At 50.4% G+C, this 14,473-nt stretch overlaps 1 protein-coding gene across 2 annotated transcripts; it reads right to left on the bottom strand.

The window, feature by feature from the left end:
• Nucleotides 1–5,301: 5,301 nt before the first annotated feature.
• LOC147349700 (myeloid-associated differentiation marker-like) lies at nucleotides 5,302–13,991 on the bottom strand. Of its 2 annotated transcripts, XM_086364640.1 has the most exons (3): nucleotides 13,838–13,895; nucleotides 13,415–13,514; nucleotides 5,302–8,854 (listed from the first exon to the last, which is right to left on the bottom strand). In XM_086364640.1, exon 3 carries the CDS (start codon nucleotides 8,704–8,706, stop codon nucleotides 7,819–7,821), a length of 888 nt encoding a protein of 295 aa, XP_086220766.1. In that variant the 5' UTR covers nucleotides 8,707–8,854; nucleotides 13,415–13,514; nucleotides 13,838–13,895; the 3' UTR covers nucleotides 5,302–7,818. The 2 variants fall into 2 exon arrangements, with proteins under 2 accessions (XP_086220766.1, XP_086220765.1); XM_086364639.1 differs by lacking the exon at nucleotides 13,415–13,514 and having other exon boundaries at nucleotides 13,838–13,991.
• Nucleotides 13,992–14,473: the final 482 nt, after the last annotated feature.

Below are 14,473 nucleotides of genomic sequence, written 5' to 3'. Positions count from 1 at the left end.
TGGAGCTGACACACTAGTAAGGCAGGTGCTCCAGAGGATTTGGCTACTGTTACCAGGAGTGGGTGAGTAACAGCGCATTCAGTGGCCTAACAACAAAATCCTGGGTTGATTTTGGAATGAGCATTCCTAGAACCCTGGGACAAATTGGCCAAAAAAGCCTCCCAAATCTTGTTTGAAATTAAGGTCAAAAGGAAGGGAATTGTGCAGTAAAGAATGTCGCCCATCACCAGCTGTACAAGAATCAAGTCATTAGCCACTGTGGTCACCGACCTATAGTCGATCCTGGAAGGAATTCAGGGGGGAAACTCAGGATGAGGCATTTTGTGCTCTGGGAAAACTGGGAGAACCTGCCCTCAGATAGTGATAGTTTTTTAGGAGAAATTTTTATGAACTCTGTTCTTGCATCTTCTCATACTTAGAAAAGCATGAACGCCTTTAGCTAAAGTATTTTTCCTTGGGAAGAGCAGTAAGCCTCTTCCAAGCCGTGTGCTTGTTTGTATGTTCCCCTTCCCCCAAATCACATACATACTAATCTCCTGCCTTATGTCTTCAGAACAGTTCTCAGTTTACTGAAAAACTAGGACCTGGGTTATAGTTGACAGGTTGGCTTGAATAAAGTTTTTGGTTTCTTTCTTAGATTGACTAGTGATTAATTTTTTTTCATTGAGAAAAGCAAGTGCACATTTACCCCTGTAAGTCTAGGTACAGGATTTTCACATTCTTCTATTTTCCTAAATCAAATTGAAAACAACCCTGGGACCTCACTTCCCGGAAGATGAAGGTGCCTCTCTGCTTTAGTAAAAGAACTGCCCAGGGTGGGCTCACCTGAGGGGCTCACTGTCCAAGCCTCATGGTTCTTGAGGGCAGCTGCTCCATCCCCCCTGCTGGGGGGTTTAGCGTCATTTGTCACAGTTCCAAGGCTGGTCCAGTCCCCTCACTGTGGAGCTCAAATGAGAGTGTAAAGGTCCTCTGCTTAGTTCAACCCTCTCGTCATAGGGGAGGAGCAGCTGGACCCCGGGGAGGGGCAGAATGTGTCCAGAGTCACCCTGTGTGTGGCAGAGTCAGAGTCAGGACCAGGTGCCCTGTCCCCAGGCCGGCTGTCTGTCCACAGCCCCACACTGCTTGTGACAAGTGTGGTAGCAGCATCCTCCAGGCTGGGATTCTGCCCCATCCACCCTCATTCTGCATAAACCTGCTCCATCCCCCTGAGGAGGGCACTCACTGCTGCTGAGTCAGTTTCCTCATCTGCTAGAGGGGGGAGGGGTGCCAGAGACCCCTGGTCCCTCCCAGCCCCCCTCTTCCCGGGGCCCCTGGACTTACCAGTCTTGGAAACTCAGATGTGGAGATGGAAGCCCCTGTGCCTCCCCTGTGACCATGCTTCCTCCACTGAGAGCGGGCTGTGCAGGAGGCGTGGAGCTTGAGATGGGGCTGGTGCCACGGCACATGCTACCCTCTGGGTCCTGACACTCGCTCACCTCAGCACCTACCTGGGAGGTAAGGAGGCTTCCCTAGCTTTTCCCTCCCCTGGGGACATCCAAACCCCAGAGCCAAAGCAGGAGGTTGAGTTAATTTCCTTCGGGAAAAGTTTTCCTTTGGGAATCCTGGTTCCTGTCCTTTTGAGGAAGCCTGAAGCCCTGGAAGGAACTAGGGGCTAGGAGTCAGGGAGCCTGGGGTCACCCTCCAGGCCAGGCCACAGCAAATACACCCCCAAATACATCTTATGGATGAGGGGCCTGGTGCCATTCTCTGAGTTTTAAGACATTCCATTCTTTCTTAACAGACTGCTCAATGGCACCCCACTCCAGTACTCTTGCCTGGAAAATCCCATAGATGGAGGAGCCTAGTAGGCTGCAGTCCATGGGGTAGCTAAGAGTTGGACACGACTGAGAGACTTTACTTTCACTTTCATTCATTGGAGAAGGAAATGGCAACCCACTCCAGTGTTCTTGCCTGGAGAATCCCAGGGACGGGGGAGCCTGGTGGGCTGCCGTCTATGGGGTTGCACAGAGTCGGACACGACTGAAGTGACTTAGCTTAGTGACTATATAACATCCAGCTAAAAATTATCAGGGGGGGTACTCTTTCTGCCCCCTTCTGATATGTATGTCAGAAGCTTTCTCTATCTCTTTTATACTTTAATAAAACTTTATTACACAAAAGCTCTGAGCTATTAAGCCTCATCTCTGGCCCCGGATTGAATTCTTCTCCTCTGGAGGCCAAGAATCCCAGCGTCTTTTCATGGTTCAGCAGCAACCTATCACCAAGGGCTCTCCCTTGGTGGCCACTCACAGCCAGACAGGCAGCCCCACCGAACCCAACAGCTTCCAAAGTTCATTAAAATAATAATAATAACAACAACCGAGTTCATGACCCTAAACCCTAGAGCCAGAGCAGGAGAGAACCCTGAGAGGTCAGGCTACACATCCCCACTCTCCCAGACCTGGTTCCCAGGTGGTACCACCTACGTCACCTGGTTCAGTGGTACAAATGGCAGGCATTGCTGTTGTCCCCTTGGAGGTGCTCAGCCCTTAGGCCAGTGGCTCATCCGTGGCTGCACAGCACAGTAGCCTGATGTAGGCAGCACTTCTCAAACATGAAACCTGTGCCAGGCTCCTGTGTCTATGGAATTCTCCAGGCAAGAATAGTGGAGAGGATTGCCATGCCTCCTGGCAGACTACAGTCTATGGGGTCGCAATGAGTCAGACACAACTAAGCAACTAACAGTTTCATGACACCAAACTACCGTGTTTTTCACTCAGGGGGTTGGGGGGCGGGGAGGGGGTGCTGCTTTACAACAGCAATGCCTGCTATTTGTACCACTGAACCAGGTGAGAAGCACAGGCTGATGCTCTAGAGAGACCCCAGTCAGCCCACCTGACTCCGTGTCTACCTCTGTGAGCTCAGGTCCTGTCCATCAAAGGGCTGAGGAGGGGGCTGAGGTCCCCCATAGGCAGGGTGCCCAGCACCAGGCTGGGGGTGGTGGGGACCCATAAACAGCACCATCACCCCTGTTCCTAATAAAGGCAGAGCCACCCCTGCTGCCCCTCTGGACCCCTGACCTAGCTGGGCCCCCACACACCTGGGGTTGATGCTGCAAATGCTGGGTTTTCTCACTGAGGCTGTGATAGAAGGAGGCATGGGAGGTGATGTTTGTTGAGGGGCTGCTTTGTGACTGGTTCTGGGCTCCATGCTTCACACATGTCATCTTTCACAGTCCTCCAGTGACCCCAGCCTGGCTCCTGAGCCCCTGCTCTGTCCTCCCCAGCAGACCACTGGGAGCAACTCCTCAGAGAGCAGACCTGGGACAACCCAGGAGCCCTGCTGTCACCTATGGCTCTACTCATATCTGGGCAACTCCTGCCTCAGTCGTCTCCTTTGTGAAATGGGGACAATAGTCCCGACTCCGTAGCCACCATGGAAAGAACTGGGCTCATGCTGAACTCTGCTCTAGCCTGTTCAGGCATCCGCATGGAGGTCACTTCCTCCTGCTCTTCTGCTCTCAGTTCTGAAAAGAGCAGGTCAGGGTCCACCCCAGGCAACAGGGAGAAGTGAGAGCTGTGCTTCTCAACACCCTTCGCCTTTCGGTGGTTTCTTCCCAAGCCCTTTAGCTGCCCTACTCTGCTTCTCCAGATTAGTTCCCCAGCCCCTCTTCTCACCATCCACCTCCCACCTTCTCTCTGCTCCGTTGCTTCTGCCATCCTGTCCTGGGCCAGGGGGAGGGTGTGTGTCCCCATGTTGTCCTTCATCTCAGCTCACAGAACACCTGCCCTTGTGCCCTTCTCAAGCCTTCGACATCCTGGGGACAGTCTGCTGCAGGGCAGGAGGCTCCATGAGTGACTCTGCCGTCCTGGGTGGTAGGAACCAGTCCCTGGAGACCGGGATAGACCCAGCAGGATGGCAGCGGGAGGAGAGGAAGAAGGAACAGCCTGTGGGGAGTCTCCAGTGTGTGTGTGGGGTGGGAGGGGAGTGCATCTGGCATGGCAGTCCTGGCTGGGATGTGCTCTCACCTGAGCCTGTGGGAAGACATTGTGCGTCCCCTCCTGCCCCGAGGGGGCTGCGTGTGAACCTAGAAATGGGGAGGATGATGAGTGTGGTCAGGACCTCTGCTCCAAGGCTCACCACCCCCAATGCCTAAGCGGTTGACCCAGGAACAAGTGAGTGACCCCAGACTGATGCTTGTCAGGACTGAGAATGCAGGCTGCACTGCACAGGTGCCTCTCAGCCCAGCTGATGGTGTCTGTGAAGAAACGCTGACCCATGGGAACAGGTTTGGGGCTATGTCTGGATCACAGGACACCAGGTTGAGCCCTGAACCCTAGCCCACCTCCCCCCTGCCACCTGACTCCTTTCACCTGGGCCATGGACCCTGGCCTGGACGTGCCCAAGGACAGAGGAGTCGTAGTCTGGAAAGCACTGCTCGGAGGGTTGAGTCCCTGGTTTATACACACAAGGCTTTCCCCACTGAAGTTTCCAGCCAGGATAAATCCAGTGTCACTTCCACATGGTGACCTGTCACCCATCTTCACCTCATCCTCATGTCTCCATCTCAACCCTGAGTTCTTGACTGTCCAGGTTACAAGGCCCCAGTTTCTTCAATACTTTCCCCTTATGTGGAACCTGACCCCATTTCCTTCTGCCCCACCACCCACCCCAATATTGGCCTCCTCCTCCCTTCTCTGCTCACTTTAATTTAGTCACATCTGCAAAGATCTTTTTTTTTCCTCCAAATAAATAACATTCACAGGATACAGGAGTTGACAAGGTTATCTCTCCAAGAAATATTTTTCCAGCCTACCAGAGGGACTGATTGTTTTTAAGGAAATAGGTATTTTTAGACTATTTCCCAAGGAGAAATTCAATGAGAAATTCAATAAGAAATTAACAAGAGCAGAAAAGAAATTGCTAGATAAAAATGAAACTGACCTGAATCAACCTGTATGAATTTTTAGTGGACTGTTTCAGGAAAGTCGGTAGGCCAATTTTGTGTCAAAACCTTATTTTCTGTTATTCCCTTATCACCTCGATTAGCAAAAACACTGAAATATCCATGTAGATTGTGTAAAGTTCAAGTGTGGCAAGGAAACAATGTGGAAAAAGATATTTTAGGTAAATGTAAATTCATTAACTAAAGCCCAGATTGCAAATTTAAATTCTGAGAAACAGAATTTGGGGTAATAAACATCACAAGGGACAAGGAGATAGTTTTTGAATTGAGAAAGTAAACAAGAAGACATAACAAGCCCAAACATATATGCATCTAACTATACGGCCTTGGAATATATGAAGCAGAGCAGTCAGCAGAACTTTTTAAAATATGTATTTATTCATTTATTTGGCCTCATCAGGTCTTCATTGCATCACTTGGGATCTTTGGCTGTGGTGCATGGAGTCTCTAGCTGATGCACGTGGGCTCGCTAGTTATGGCATGCAGGCTTAGTTGTTTTGAGACATGTGGAATCTTACTTCCCCAACCAGGGATTGAACCCACATTCCCTGCATTGCAAGGTAGATTCTTAACCACTGGACCACCAGGGAAGTCCCCAGTAGAACTTTCTGCAATGATAGAAATATTCTATACCTGTCTTGTTCAATACAGTAGCCTCTAACAACATGTAGGTATATGGTGCTTGAAATGTGGCTGGTAGGACTGAGGACTTGCATGTTTCAATCTATTTAATTTTATTTAGTTAAAAATTAGGGGACTTCCTTGGTAGTTAAGACTCTGCACTTCCACTGCAGGGGGCACAGGTTCAGTTCCCATTTGGGGAACTAAGATCCCACATGCTGCATGGCTTGGCTAAAATAAATAAATAAAACAAAAGGATATGATTAAAAAAAATTAAATAGCTGCATGCATCTACTGTCCAATATACTGTACAGAAGAATTGGGTTCATGAAGTAAGTAACTCTGAAGTGATAATCACAAGTTTCTTAACATTAATAACCTTTACCCTCTTTCTCTTTATTTCCTGTTCTGACTCCAAAACAGTTGGACCATTCAGACTGTTTGATAACAAGTTAACATATCTCCTATTTACCTAAATGATGTCATACACTGTCACCGTGATTCACATTTTATCATGCTCTGGGCATTAAAAAGTATTTTCCCCTTTGGGCCTTGTGTCAGTATTTGGATGTTCCTTTGGGTTGAAGTCAAGCAATAGTAAATGACCTTTTGCAAACTTATCATCTAGGTTCCCTTGACCCTTGGCTCCTCTCCAACTGTGACCCTCTCTTTCCCCTTACAGACACTAGCTGCCCCAGGAGAAACCTATATTTACCGTCTTTCGTTCTCTTTCTCTGTCTCCAATGCACTGGCTTTTGTCCTGAGAACTTCATAAAAAAGCTCTAAGCAAGGCTGTCAATGACTTTCAAATGGTCACATCCAGTGGACACTTTTCAGTGCTTATTTCATGTGATCTCTGCAGTATTTAACCAAAAGTTTATGTTTAAATTTCTCTTGTCTTTCATTAAAATGTTAATTTTATTTCAATGCTTCTTAAGATTTGCCTGCCATGGAGACTACCTCCTGGGAATGCCCCCTGCTCCACCCCACCTGCCCCTGTGCTTCACCCCAGTCCAGGAGAGAGTGGCAGCAGTGGGGGGCCTTCCCCTGCGCCTCCCTCAGACCTCCACTTTCCTGGCACCTCTAGCCCTGGTGACACTAGGGTGCTGTTTTGAACGCTGGGGCAGGAGGGCCACATCGCTGCCCCTCACCAACGCTGCAAACAGGTGTCTTCAAGATCCTGGGGTTCTTCACCAGCTTCTTTTTTTTATTCCCTATAGAGTAGTTGGGATGGAAGGCATTCACCCCTGGCTTCCTCTAAGATACCCTCTAGGCAGCAGGTGTTTAGTGAGCCTGCAAAAATTCTGGAGCCAATCTCAAAGGGGCTGAACATCAGGTGGGGCCCTGGAATCCAGGGTCTCTGTTTTAAGACTTCTGCCCGCTGGAAATAGTTAACCTCTTGAGACTTTTTTTTTTTAATTGAAGGGAGGGCACACTGTACACCCGCCTTCCACTCAGATAATTGAGGCCCAATGCCTAGTTACCCCGGAGAAGGCAATGGCACCCCACTCCAGTACTCTTGCTTGGAAAATCCCATGGACGGAGGAGCCTGGTAGGCTGCAGTCCATGGGGTCGCAAAGAGTCGTACACGACTGCAAGACTTCACTTCCACTTTTCACTTTCATGCATTGGAGAAGGAAATGGCAACTCACTCCAGTGTTCTTGCCTGGAGAATCCCAGGGACAGGGGAGCCTGGTGGGCTGCCGTCTATGGGGTTGCACAGAGTCGGACACGACTAAAGCGACTTAGCGGCAGCAGCAGCAGCCTAGTTACCCATGCCACCCCTAAACTCACACACACACACCAACTAAGGCACTGCCAGGGGTACAGACTTGCTTTGGCAACGAGGCCCCTCTGGATGTCCAGCGTGTGAACAGCCACATAGTGAGGTGTGTGCTGTGAAGTCAGCACCTTAGGAGGTGGGAGGCGGTGGTGGGCAGAGAAGGAAGAAATCTGATCTTGATGGATCAGCAGGAAAATGGGGAGAGGAGGTCAGGACATAGGAGACCAAGGATGATCAGAAAAGGGGCAAAAGCAGAAAATGTAGAAAAGATGAGAGAAGCAAGAGAAAGACAAAACAGGGTGTGAGCAAACACATAAAACAGGACAAAGAGCATATGGAGAGAAGGAAACAGAAAAGAGAGAGAGATGAACGGGAAAGAATGTGAGAAGGGGAGCCAGGAAGATGACATCAGAGCTCAGTATAGAAACCTCCATTGACAAGAGGGCTGATCCTCAGTCCTTGACAAAACCTAGCGGGCTGAGATCACCAGGTCGGCCACATAAATCAGCAGGTTGATGGCTGTCAGGATGACCACAGCCTGTCGATGGTCCCTGCGGCTCCAGCGGCTCCAGCGGTCGGTGAGCCTCAACATGTACAAGACCCAGAATCCCTTGGGCTTGCCCTCAATCTCCTCATCTACTGGGTAGAGCCACCAGAGAACCAAAGCAGTGGAGTAGAGGAGGACGGAGAGCAGGGTCAGCTGGATGGGCAGCCTGTACTCCCAGCTGCCCAGGTTCAGCAGCGTGGCCACAACTGCCTGGATAAAGCAGATCCAATAGATGGCCAGACACCACTCGTGAGCTGGCTCCTTTGGGTGCCGGGAGGTGTTGCAGATGAAGGTGAAGATGACACAGGCCACAAACATCTCCAGCACCTTCAGCACGCCCTGTGTGGTGTACACAGCGCAGGTGAGGTCTTTGAGCTTGTCGCAGTTCCACGTGCAAGACAGTTCTACACCATAAAGGAAGCACGTAATGTAGGTGAATGATAGGGCAGCGTTGACGCGGTCTATGAAAGGTTCATAAGGCAAAAACCGGTGTCTCCGGATAGACTGGACGACGAGTAGTGAGAGATAGACGTGGGCGGCGAAGCAGGCATCTGTGAGGGGCATGTGGTACGAGAAATGAAAGTGGGACTGGATATAACATAATTCAACTATGACTATGATGAGGCTTATGGGCAAAGAGAGGAACCAGATGAGCATGGCCCAGATATTTACGTCCCCGTAGCCCCTCTTCCGAAAGCCAGAAGTCACCAGCCAGAAGGCCATACAGCTGGAGAACAACTGCAGCAGGCGGAAGCAGAACCACACCAAGGCCAAGTAGTCCTGGTCTGTGGATGTGGACCTGGTGGCCATGGTGCTGTGATGGTCAGACAGGTCACGGTCACTGGTTGTGGCAGTGGTCCTCACTGAAGATCCACCAGAGAAAGATCCAGATCCGGAGATGGATTGAGTCAGATGCCTGGAAACGACCCAGGGCCCTGTGAAGGCTGAGGCTCAGGACCTGTAGAATTAGAATCAATGACTCAAGACACTTGGGTAACAGCATAGCCACTCCAGAATGATTCTCCCCACACATCACTGGTGGCTTTTTCAGGAGACTTGTTTTATCCTAAACTCACAGCTAGACTGAGGGTGGCATCAAAACTGTGTATATATTTTTATCTCTTTGTGCTGCTGCTACTGCTTCTAAATCGCTTCAGTCGTGTCCGGCTCTGTGCGACCCCATAGACGACAGCCCACCAGGCTTCCCTGTCCCTGGGATTCTCCAGGCAAGAATACTGGAGTGGGTTGCCATTTCCTTCTCCAATGCATGAAAGTGAAAAGTGAAAGTGAAGTCGCTCAGTTGTGTCTGACTCTAAGCAACCCCATGGACTGCAGCCTACCAGGCTCCTCCATCCATGGGATTTTCCAGGCAAGAATACAGGAGTGGGGTGCCATCGCCTTCTTTGTGTTAGATACCATTATTTAAAGGAATATAGAGTATGCTTCTCCTTTTCTACAATCACAAACCTTCATGATTCTCAAAATTGAAAAAGAATTAAAAAAAAAAATAGTTTGGTAGCAAATTTTGACCTGAACAGACCTGAGACAATTAACAATTTTTGTTTATTTCAATGAAAGTGAATGTTCAAAAGTACAGCTGCCAAAATGAATGTGTTTGATCACAAATTGTTTTTAGACACCAGTGGGGTGTGATGTCACATAGAGTAGATGTACCGTGTTACTAGTCGGAAGCAGAAAGTTTCTGAATTCAGAAGCATATCTGTCCCAAAGGGATTTCAGAAAAAAGACTATGGATTGTAGTCTTTTGGAGGATGTGTCCCGGCCTGTCCTCCCTGCAGCATCACTAGAAGGAGCTGCCATCTGAGGGGACACAGCTTCAACCACAGAAGGGCAGTTTCAGGGGTGAACAGGGAGGAGCCATGAGGTAAGAGCAAGGCCGTGGGAACAGAATGACATGGGAAGTAGGGACTGTTGTGAATCCCCTCCACCCATTTTTGTCTCAACCTGTGACTCTTCCCCACTGGGGAGGGGATATCTCAACCCAGCGTGACTCCAAGGACGAGTGTCTTGGAGAAATCACTGAACAAATTAACATAATGTTTGGCTCATAAGCTCCAAAGCAGCCATCCATGCGCCAGTCTGGAAAGATCTAGGAGTAGTCCTACCTGTGTGGGTTTTCCTGGCCTGGGAGACTGGTTAGCAGCTTCCAAGCAGGGAAGAAGGGATTGGAAATGAACAAGGATGCTGTGTCTGATGCTGATGGGGAGTCTTCCAGGGCATCTCAGGGAGGGGGTGAGGATGGATGGATGATCACCCCCTTTTAAGGGCAGGAGCTGAAAGAGGAGGCCCCTGCAGGACCCCTGGGAGGGGCCAGCCCTGAGAATGCTCCTGGGACTTGGGGGGAGGGGGGTGCGGGGGGCAGAGTGGAGATGACTGGGGGGACCCCAGGGTCCCAGTGGCGCTGAGGCAGCCCAGTAGGGGTCTTCTGACCCAGAAGGGATGCAGGCATGGAGCCAACCTTCCCATGGAGGAGGGGCCTGGCCCGGAACTGAGACAGAACAGGGACCTGAAGGGGTTTCAGGGCTGTGACAGGGACACATGGCCAGAGTGGCAGGGACCCTGGAGACCACGGAATTGCCCAGGTCACCTGCCCAAGACAGTCCCGCCAGCCAGGGCTGCAGTCCTGCTCACACAGGGGCTCCTCCAGGGTCCAGTGTTGGGGGAGTGTGCCTCTCCCAGCCCGCCCCCTCCTCAGGGACAGCTGCCCTGTTTCCAAGGGACTATTTGCTGAGAGGCCCCCAGGGCAGAAGGGCCAGCACCCTGAGCCCCAGCCAGCTTCCTGCCATCAGGGGCCTTGTCACTTTGCTGATAATAAACCCCGGGACAAGCTGAGGCTAGAAAGAGAAACACAAAACAAAGCCTGAGAACCTTCCTGGACTCACAAAGCTCCTTGAGCCCCAATCACCAGTGGAGCCCTGGAGCCTGCTGGCCTCCCAGTGGGCACTGCCAAGGGTGGGGAGGGGCACTGGCGTGAGGAATGCTGGGGGTGTCATGCTCTCTGTACCCCAGTTTGATCCTGGCTTAATTACCTGAACTCACCCTGAGATTCCACCTAAGACTAAATGACAACTTTGGATCCTTCTCATGTCACAGAGGGAGGGCTTGGGGAAGGAGAGGATGAGGTTCTTGCTGTGTGACCCTGGGTCAGGCCTGTGCCCTCTCTGGGCCTCAGTTCCCCGACCTGGAAATCAGCAGCTTTGCCTGAGTCTCCCCAGCAGCCCCTCCTCCACTCTAATCTGTGATCCTGGACATGGTGCCCCCGTCGGAGTACAGCCTGGATGTGGCTGAGCCTTGCCTGCCCAGCAGCCAGACGTGTGGACTGGAAGACAGGGAACCAGGAAGGTCATGGTCAGGACAGAGGAAGGAGGAGGAGGTGCCAGAAGGGCAAAGAAGGTAGAGGGGAGAGATTGTGGGAGATCCCTCAGAGCTGGATGAACCTGGGCAAGTTACTCACCAGAGCCTTAGTTTCGCCGTCTGTGCAGGGGACTTTAGTATCTACTTTACATTAATTAAATGTATGGAAGCATGTGAAGGGCTTATCAGAGCCCTGGTGCATGGCACACTCAACCCATGCCATTTACCTGTCCCCCTCCCCCTCACAAAGGACCCAGAAGGCCCTGGCCCCACTCTGGACATCAGCATATGCAGCTTGATTTGCTGCAGATCAGGGGCTGCAAACCAGCTTGGACTGGAGGTGGTCCAGGGATGTGTTTGGTTTCCCTTCAGAAAGCGATGGTAGAGAATCAACATTATTTTTTTCCTCAAGTGTTTGGTAGCTGCACAGTGCTCCAATTTCACATGAAAATCCAGATTTCCAGCTCCTTTTCAAGCCTCAGGAGATCCAGTTTCACTGGGCTGCATTCCCTAAAAAGGGGGTCACTGGAGCTGAGCAGCTGCTGTCTCCTTTATATTGTTTTCATTCTCCGTTTAATTTTCTATATTTTCTTTTTCTCATGTATAACTGAACTGACAAAAATTAGGACTATGATCATCTCCCATGTGCCTGTTTCCCCTCTTGGGTGTGGCCAGGCTTCCTGCCTGCTCACAGAAGCATCTGCCCCTCCATTCAGGGAGCATCCATGTCCTCAACCTCATGTACAGCCTTCAGCGCATTTCACATGCTCTGACATCACATTTGGACATGTGTGTACATATATGCATACAAGTTTATAAGGCATATCTGTATATCTTTTTCAGTTTTATACACATGAGACCGTGTCATGCACACGGCATCTTGCTTTTTCACCACCCTTTTGAGGTGCAGCTGGTCCTTTCCAGGGGCCCTAGTCCTCTCCATCCCCTTTACTTATTTCCTTCCCTCCTGGCTCCTGCGGGTGTTTGGACTGACCTGCCTTCTCTAGATCAGTTGACCCTCCCCTGTGAGTCTCAGACACGGGGGGACACAGGATATGACCAGGGGTCCTGGGATCCACATGACCACCATGCTCTAGAGTAGGAGGTCAGCAAGCTTTTCTGAAAACTTAAAAAAAAAAAAATATGACAAAGAATTTATTTTTCATTTCTGGAAATTCATCTTGAATATCTAGGGCTACTGCAGCAAATCATCACAAGCCTGATGGCTTAAAACAGCAGTGTATTCTCTCACAGTTCTGGAGGTCAGAGTTTTGAAACAAGGTGTCAGCAGGGCTGCTCTGTCTCTGATGCCCCAGGGAAGGGTCCCTCTTTGCCTCTTTTAGCTTCTGGAAGCCCCTTAGCCATGTTACCCAACTCGGGCTTGTCTGCTTATCCCTCAGGAAGCCAAACATTGAGACACCAGTGTCGGGAACAAGGTGCTGCACCCCCACTGTGAAGCCGATCATCGCCCATGTCTGTGCATCAGCCTACAACCGGGGGCGGGGTCGGAAAAAATACTAATGAACGTTTCTACCATTTTTCCTGGATCGCCTGTGTACGGAGGACTGGTGTTTTTATGGTTTAGTAGGTTTGAGGTGGAAAACAAAATCCAATGATGGCCAACTGGCTGTCCTCTCGCACTCAGACCTCCTGCAGAGAACTGTCTTGTTGGAAATCTACCCTCTCCCTCCCCCTCCCCCTGTAGTGGACACACCCTGACCAAACCGAGTGTCCTGTCAGGTCTTAAAGGAAGAAACTATTTCAGATCCTTTTTTTCTCATGCTGGGCAGGGGGTGGGGTGGGGGGTGCCCCAGGTTAGAACTCCCCTGGTGTTAGAACAATAGAAGTCTTCTTCCGTCCAGAGACTGGGGGAAGGGGGCGCAGACCTAGGCAGCCCCTGCCTGGAGCATTAGGATAAGAACCACAGAGGTGGGGGAAATTCAGATCCATAAGAAGCTGATCCCCTCTTTTCACTCCCTCGCCTGCAAAGACTCGTCTGTAAAGGGGGCAGGCTTTTCACAGTTTAGTTTCCCTTTTGCCTTTAATTTAGTGTCCTTGTTGGAAGAATTTTGCCTTTCAGTGCCCTGTTACTGTTACTATGGAGTAACAGGAAGGCCTGCACATGGAGTTCCCTCCCACTTACCAGATCTTTGACAAATTAGTTCTAAGTCCAAATAGTGGAGGAATTTAGAGACCCATTCAGGGGCCACCATTCTTCAGAATCGAAAGCAAACTGGGCCAGTCTGTATTGCAATTAAAAAAAAGACTTTTTTAAAACAAGGTCATAGCTCTAGTTTTGCCAACCTGCCAGGAAGTGTCCAGTGGACTTCTACAAAGTCTAGAAGTCCACTGGATGGATGTAGGCCCCATCTTCACTTCACCCACTCCCCTGGAACAGATTACAAACAAACATGCAAATTCCTCTTGGGTAGAGACTGGTACAGAGTCACAGAAAAGCCAGGTCCCACTCCTGTTCTGTCCAAATTGACCCCAAAGTTCCAAAGGGCAAAGAATATTCCCAAACAGGTGGGAAGGGGGCTTCCAAGGTACACACCCCTCTACTCACTCAGTCAACAGCTCCGCAGCTCCTTCAGAGGCCAGTTTCCTTCTCTCAACAGAAAGTGAAAGCAGGCTGTGAGGAAGTGTTAGGGGAAGCACGCTGACTGAAACCGCCCACCCTGGCCAGGCACTACCCACCCTGGCCAGGCACCATAGTAACCATTTCCATGAGTTGTTTTACGACAGGAAGTCCTGGTAAGGAACAGGGAACTAATAAGCCTCCATCAACCAGAAGAGTTCGGGAAAGGTCAAAAGGAGGCACCACCTGTCCGACCACCTCCCAGAATACTTCTCTCTGGCATCCGTCTTGCCTGAACAAGGCACCACCAGGAAGGACTCTGAGTCAGAATGATTGGCTAAAGACCACCCGGAAACTAATCCCATCACCCTAAAACCCGAGACAGCGAGCCATGTGACAGAGCAGTTCTGGGTTCCCTTACCCTCCTGCTCTCCACCCGGGTGCCCTTTCCCAATAAAATCTCTTGCTTTGTCAGCGCATGTGTCTCCTCAGACAATTCATTTCCAAGTGTTACACAAGAGCCCAGTTTCGGGCCCTGGAAGGGGTCCCCCTTCCTGCAACAGAAGGACTCGGGAGGGACAGGGCAAGTTCGGAAACTAACACATTTGGCAGCTACTGGCACAT

Source organism: Bos grunniens, chromosome 21, assembly GCF_055505025.1.
Source record: "Bos grunniens cultivar Pamir isolate PY7600 chromosome 21, Bosgru_T2T1.0, whole genome shotgun sequence".
In the NCBI taxonomy this organism is placed as follows: Eukaryota; Metazoa; Chordata; class Mammalia; order Artiodactyla; family Bovidae; genus Bos; species Bos grunniens.
Note: the sequence above shows the minus strand (reverse complement) of the source record. Positions and strands in the feature narration are given on the sequence as shown.

Excerpts from the sequence above, each read along its gene's own strand:
- LOC147349700 (XM_086364639.1), bottom strand. The coding sequence starts at position 8,706 with ATGGCCACCAGGTCCACATCCACAGACCAGGACTACTTGGCCTTGGTG.